This window comes from Portunus trituberculatus, chromosome 16 (genome assembly GCF_017591435.1).
Source record: "Portunus trituberculatus isolate SZX2019 chromosome 16, ASM1759143v1, whole genome shotgun sequence".
Lineage (NCBI taxonomy): Eukaryota > Metazoa > Arthropoda > Malacostraca > Decapoda > Portunidae > Portunus > Portunus trituberculatus.
The window spans coordinates 6,028,580-6,035,996 of NC_059270.1; the positions used below are offsets into that span (position 1 = coordinate 6,028,580).

At 38.6% G+C, this 7,417-nt stretch overlaps 1 protein-coding gene across 1 annotated transcript; it reads right to left on the reverse strand.

Moving 5' to 3' along the window:
* Positions 1 to 202: 202 nt before the first annotated feature.
* LOC123504658 lies at positions 203 to 7,097 on the reverse strand. Its single transcript, XM_045255395.1, has 6 exons — positions 7,059 to 7,097; positions 3,062 to 3,196; positions 2,702 to 2,875; positions 2,221 to 2,295; positions 626 to 681; positions 203 to 532 (listed from the first exon to the last, which is right to left on the reverse strand). The coding sequence occupies exons 2-6, from the start codon at positions 3,120 to 3,122 to the stop codon at positions 479 to 481; spliced, it is 420 nt and encodes a 139-aa protein (XP_045111330.1). The 5' UTR covers positions 3,123 to 3,196; positions 7,059 to 7,097; the 3' UTR covers positions 203 to 478.
* Positions 7,098 to 7,417: the final 320 nt, after the last annotated feature.

Below are 7,417 nucleotides of genomic sequence, written 5' to 3' on the forward strand. Positions count from 1 at the left end.
ATATCCTCCTTCGTTTGATTTAAACTCTTTCAACTGAAAGATTTCATGAGGCTTGTCCTCTAATTATGGATGATGCTTGTGTCCTTTCTAGGGATTAGCACTCCAGTGGCCCTTTTTACGCTCTCTTCGTTGTTCTCTGCCAGTGACCTTCTTTAAAAAGATAAAAAAAAATGAATACCATTAGGAAGAGTATACACTCGGCAACGTGTGAGGCTTTATTGAAAGGAACGGTGCGAGACAGGCAGACATGCAGACATAATTATTGTAGACCGCATTGAAGAATGTGGTGCGGTAGGGTCTGGTGGTGGAAGTCGGGTAGTGTAATAGAAAATGGTGACGAAGGAGAAAAAAAGTGACTTGTATCCTTTTTCCGTTTGCTAGAAGTTTCTTCATATATCTGTTGCTGTTGTGTTGGTGACGCCGCCAGAACAGCAGCAACAGCAGAAGCCGTTTTTGTTTTTTGGTCTTGGCAACGATATCATTCCTGAGGGCGTCGCGAGCGTGAGGATTTTTGGCACTGTGCTGTCATGTTCTGTATAGAATGAAAAGTGTGAACGATTAATAAATACACACACACACACACACACACACACACACACACATACACACACACACTGATACTTACGAAACTAATCCCTTCACCCTCGAGACAATCACTGATGGAGGCAAGAGAGGCATTATCTGGAAACAGGAAAAGATACAATTGAATGAATGTTTGAACGAATTACTAAATTTTGGAATATGTAGAGAAAATATATATAATTTACTCAAGAGGAGTACTTCTATACGAACCTTATCACTACTCCCACTAACACCACCACCATCATCATAACCTCTAATATCACCATCACCACCACTTCTAACACCATCACCACAGCAATTACCACTACTAATACCACCATCATCACTAACACTTACACTACCATCATCCTACCAACACCACAAACATCACCATAATCACCACATTTAATTAACACCATCGCCATTACCACCACCATCACTACCTCTACTAGAGACTGTTGTAGATTTGTCTATATTCTGTTTTCTGAAACGCTTTGCTGTCTCGCCACGTGTATTTTCCAAGGTCACAGAGAAGTTAAACCAGCTTCTCAGGAGTTTTCTGTTAATAATGTAAAAATCATGTTAATATGTCACTACAATCATAAAAATATCCTTAAAGAACTCGTAATAAACCAATCTACTAAAAACTATTGAAAGCAGTCGAGGTGCGGACACACACACACACGTCTGCCTGTGTCTGTCTTTGCCTGTCTCTTTTTGCTACAATGAGGTCAAATTTACAGATAAAAACCTACACTCATTTATAGTCAAGAAATAGAAAGTGATAATAATGTCAGTGAGTGCTGCAGACGTGAAAGGTTCTTAACGAGACGTGGCGGCTGTGGTATTGTCAGTGTTCACTAAACACCCTTGAAATGTTAAATGGGAGCCAGTGATGCATTTTTTGTTGTATTTGTACATAAAACAGTGCGTAAAAAGTTAGAAGTTGTAGTACAGAGAAAGTTAGTGTCTATGGCATGGCTGTGTTGGTGTCAGTGTTCACTAAATACTAAAGGAATGTTGGGTACCTTGTTAGGTATTTGTAGAATCGCATTAGTTAAATGTAGTGCAGAATAATCACAGTTGAGATATTTGAGTGGTCTAATTAGAAGATGAAATAATGAACTTATTGACAGAGCCTTGAGTGAACACGAATCGAGAAAGTATGTGAACTTTATCTATGACCTGCTGATAAACGGAAAAGGAAAAAAAAAAATTGCTTTGGTCAGGAATATCTCAAGAACACCGATAGCATATGGAGAGAGAGAGAGAGAGAGAGAGAGAGAGAGAGAGAGAGAGAGAGAGAGAGAGAGAGAGAGAGAGAGAGAGATTGCGTGATTTACTCGTACTACTCTCGCTGACAATATAATACGTCTACATACTGCATAATGGAAATGAGCAAGTAACGAAGAGCTCTGTTTTTCACCTGCGTGGCTAGAAAACTCTCCAACCTACACTAAAGGATTTCAGACGGAGTTATCGGAACGAAGGTCGTGTTTTAGGAGCGGCCTTTGATAAGATATGGCAGTACAATGTGAGACACCAAGACAAGAAGTCATCTGGAACACAGTAGTATCTATCCTAAATCGACTCCATGAAGACACTTACACCTTCAAAATTTTTGCTGCTAAGAAGGAAGATGGGAGAAAAGCTGCTCACCTGGATCTGTGCGCGTTTCATCAAAGCACGTGCTGCAGGCAGAATCACCGTCAACCTCGCCACACACACATCGTTCTGTGGAGGAATAAAGAAGAAAGCGTTATTGTACTTCAAATAAAGATCGGACAAGAATTAAGGCAGGAACACACACGTTCAGAAACACACACACACACACACACACACACACACACACACACACACACACACACACACACACACACACACACACACACACACACACACACACACACACACACATGATGTCTGAGAGATGTAAAAAAAATATAGTTTCCCACAAAGATGCGTTGAGACTTGGAACAGTTTGAGTGAGGAAGTGGTGTCAGCAACGAGTGTGCATAGTTTTAAAGAAAAATTGGATAAGTGTAGATATGGAGACGGGGCCACACGAGCATAAAGCCCAGGCCCTGTAAAACTACAACTAGGTAAATACAACTAGGTAAATACACAGAAAGGCTTTTACCAAGTTTGTCACTTATGGTCTTTGTTCGACCTCTTCCTCGGCCTCTGCCTCGCCCCCTCCCGCGTCCTTGAGCTTCGGCAGTATCCGTGAGGAACACGCCTACCAGCAGCACCACGGCCATCAATGTGAGGGAGCATTTCACTCTTGCTGTAGTCTTCATGATCTTCAGATTTTCTGCAAAAGGCTAAGTAACAATTAAGGTGGCAGTACTCTCTGCTCTCTATTCGTGGAAAAATGGATCAGTATATGACGAAGAGCTATATTTCCTTCCCTTCTAGTATGGCACACCTTGACCAATCCGTGTTCATGTCAATAAAGGAAACAGTATGTGACCCGTGCAGGCGCAGCTCACCTACTTACGTGGGACACCGCAACAAGTGCCTGATGACTGCAAGTGAGTGTGTGGCGCAAGGACAGCCATCTCCTCAATATATAGGTTTCCAAGACTCTGCTCTCCTGCATCATCCCACTTCCGCCCTCCTGCGTGACGCCTTCCTGGTGGTGATAAGAATACATGGTACACGTCATAGTTCAGGAAATGTATCGTGCGTGGGTTATGCAACCACAAAATCTAAGGGTGGTGGTGGCTATGCTGTATTGTGCTCAGCCTGCGGGCCACAGGTCGAGAGTTCAATTTTCTCACAGTAGTTTCTTGGTGAGCGATTTAGCGCTTTGATAATTCTAAACAGTTCTATGTGATACATTTGCGATGCTATAACTAGGTGGAAGTTTGACTAATTTTACTACTGGAACTCCCACGCGATGGTAAAGTGAATACTGAAGTGGAGGCAGTGCAGGTTGGGTCCAGTCTTCCCTGGAGCGGCGTAGGGGATGGGGATGGGGCACGTTCCTTGTATTGGTGGTATCATGGACTTCCCATTCCATTTTCGGTGACATTTCTCGCTCTTTATTCTTGCTTTTAGGGACACTATAGATAAAACTGCCTGCGTCACTAATGAGTGGAAGCTGAACAGCGTTTCCCATACTCTTCAAGTAGACCTACAGGCGCTATAGGTAAAAAAAAAAAGTAAGTAGAGTCAGCACATCCTTTGATTTAAACCAGGTCTCCTGTGAGGAAACAGAGCCTCAGTACTACTTGCATGCAGGAGAAAAAAAAAAAAGAAGAAAAGTGAATATTCGATATGATCGGTAAATGTGTGTTTCATCAAAACAAGCACACCAGCCGTACGAACTAAAGATGCTTTACCAGTCGATGTTTCTCACTGCAGGCCCCAATGTCCCGCACAAAATGAGGAACGGCACCTTCTGGCCTGCATTATCCCGGTGGCCTCTGAATCCTGACCTGAAAACTCTAGGTCAATATCCTCCAGTGGGAAACAAGAGACGCAAAAACACTGGCAAATGTCTAAATTTATCATCACCGCGTATAGTGTAAACACCAGCTCAGGTATAGCCTAAATATGGCATGTTCACTCAAAGATTTGAGTCTGTCATAATGAGGCTCATGTTGATGCAAGACGAACAACAATCACAAACCTGAAATGTGTTACAAAGGCAAGTCCATAATAGCAACTCAGCACTTTGTAGGCCAATAGCCAAGAAAGATAACGACTGCCCTTGTAACGTCCTTCTTCACGCCAGCATGACTGGACTAATGCTACGACGCTTAAAGATTCGTTGTGAAGGAAGACATTTCTTTTCTTGTAGTTACGGGGAAGAAAGCGGAACTGTTCAGATTTTTTTTTTCTTCCAGACATCCCCCAACACCGTCTCTCTCTCTCTCTCTCTCTCTCTCTCTCTCTCTCTCTCTCTCTCTCTCTCTCTCTCTCTCTCTCTCTCTCTCTCTCTCTGGTGAGCCAAGCCCCAAACCGAACAACGTATATATACTTATTACTTATTAACAATTAATATACAGTACAATAAGGTGACAACTGGTTACACTAGAAGTAGTAGTAGTAGTAGTAGTAGTAGTAGGAGTTGTTGTTGTTGTAGTTGTTGTTGTTTTTGTTGTTGTTGTTGTTCTTCTTCTTGTAGACGTTGTTGTTGCGTTATTGTTGTTGTTGTTGTTGTTGTTGTTGTTGTTGTTGTTATAACAATGATAATAATACTGATAATAATAATGAAAAGATAATCATGATGATAAAGTTAGTGACAACAATACGTGATGATAAAAACAATAATGATAATAATAATAATAATGGTAATAATAATAATGGTAGTAATAATGATGATGATAATAATAATGATAATAATAATAATAATAATAATAATAATAATAATAATAATAATAATAATAATAATAATAATAATAATTGTTGTTGTTGTTATTATTATTATTATTATTATTATTATTATTATTATGTGTATCGTATTATCATTATTATTATCATAATAATAATAATAATAATAATAATAATAATAATAACAATAGTAGTACTTGTTATTATTATTATTATTATTATTATTATTATTATTATTATTATTATTATTATTATTATTATTATTATTATTATTATTATTATTATTATTATTATTATTATTATTATTATTATTATTATTATTATTATTATTATTATTATTATTATTATCATTATTATTATTATTATTATTATTATTATTATTATTATTATTATTATTATTATTATTATTATTCCTATTATTATTATCATTATTACTATAATTATTATCATTATTATTATTATTATTATTATTATTATTATTATTATTATTATTATTATTATTATTATTATTATTATTATTATTATTATTATTATTATTATTATTATTATTATTATTATTATTATTATTATTATTATTATTATTATTATTATTATTATTATTATTATTATTACTACTACTACTACTACTACTACGATAATAGTAATAATAATAATAATAATAATAATAATGATAATAATAATAATAATAATAATAATAATAATAATAATAATAATAATAATAATAACAAAATCAATACCAAAAAACGAAAACAATAGTCAGAAAATAGTACTGAATATCATCATTGTAATTACTATTATTATCATCTTATTCATCGTCATTCCTATTATCATTTATTATCATTGCTTTTATTGTTCCTTATTGGCTATAATACTTTACAATAGTAGCAGCTGCTTTAGCAATAGTGATAGTTGTAGTAGAAGCAGGAGCAGCAGCTGCAGCACCAGTAGTAGTAGTAGTAGTAGTAGTAGTAGTAGTAGTAGTAGTAATAGTTGTTGTTGTTGTTGTTGTTGTTGTTGTTGTTGTTGCTGCTTGCTGTTGTTGTTGTTGTTATTGTTGTTGTTGTTGTTGTTGTTGTTGTTGTTGTTGTTGTTGTTGTTGTTGTTGTATGTATAGTAGTAGTAGTAATAGTAGTAGTAGTAGTAGTAGTAGTTGTTGTTGTTGTTGTTGTTGTTGTAGTAATAGTAGTTCGCTCACGGTATTGGTCTGCACGCACCATGAAACCTTCGGTCCAAAGCCGCACGCAACTGGCGGCGACCACCCATGGCCTCGTCTGTGACGACTGCTGCGGGTTTCCCTCTTACTATTTTTTTCATGCAAAAGGGAATGCTGCCAGGGGCAACAAAATGTTAGAAAAAAAAAAAAAAAAGGTCCAGTAGAGCTGCAGGTTCCCTAAAAGGTCAAAAGAGTCGTCCAAAAGCAAGGGACAAATGTCGGAGTTCTGCGCGAGTATTCGTCTGGTTGTCCTGCGCCATGCGATGTCGCCATTAGTCTCAGTGTTCTGCGAGGCGTCACTATCCTGGCCGTCGTCCCTGGAGTCGCTTTCCTCAGGAGTCGTGCGTAATGTCGCTCTCCTCGGCGTCGTGTGTGGCGTCGCTCTCCTCGGCGTCGTGTGCGGCGTCGCTTTCCTCGGCGTCGTTCCTGACGTTGCACCCTACACTTTTCCACATCTTTTCAGAGACGACCAGCCCTTCAAAAGTAAACAGATAACGCAGGGACGCCACAAAACACTTGATTTCTGATCTCTCTAAAATTTCTGATTGGAGCAGAGAAAACTTGGAAGTGTTCAGTGCCTCAAAAACTCAGTTCCTACATCTATCAACTCGACACAACCTTCCAAACACCTTCAGTCACCTTCCAGTCACCTTCAGTGACACTCATCTATCACCCTCTTCTACACTGAACATCCGTGAAAGTATAGGTGTTTTGAGTCGTCTCCATCAGTTTTTCTCACGCCCCCACTGCATGCATGGAGCATCCTTATCCGCTCATGTTTGTAATATTCTTCGCATGTATTTTTTTTAACAATGTGGGCTTTTCACGGGGATTACGGGCTAGATGAGGTACTTGGGGTGAAAGCCCACCCGTTAGGAAACCGTTATCCGGAGTAACGAAGCCCTTCCTACACTCGGACCGTGCACATGGCCAGAATTCGTACCCGTGTGCTTGGGGACCACACTGTCCCCAACTCGCTTGGTTCCACTTCACTGTTTTATTATAGATCGAGTGGAATAAAGATAATTTTGTCTTATCAATTCTTCTCCTCCGACTGAATGTCCTCAGTCTCTTTCTCACCGCCACAATGTTGCTTCTCTTGTTATCTTCTGCCGCTATTTTCATGCCAACTGTTCTTCTGATCTTACCTACTGCATGTCTCCCCTCCTCATACATCCTCGCTGTACAAAACTTTTTTTCTTCCTCTCACCTCTATTCTGTCCACCTCCTAAAGGTGGTTTACGTGTGTCAATGTGCGGCTGGAAATGCTAGCAGCTAGAATTATCGACAGAGCCCTGCTAG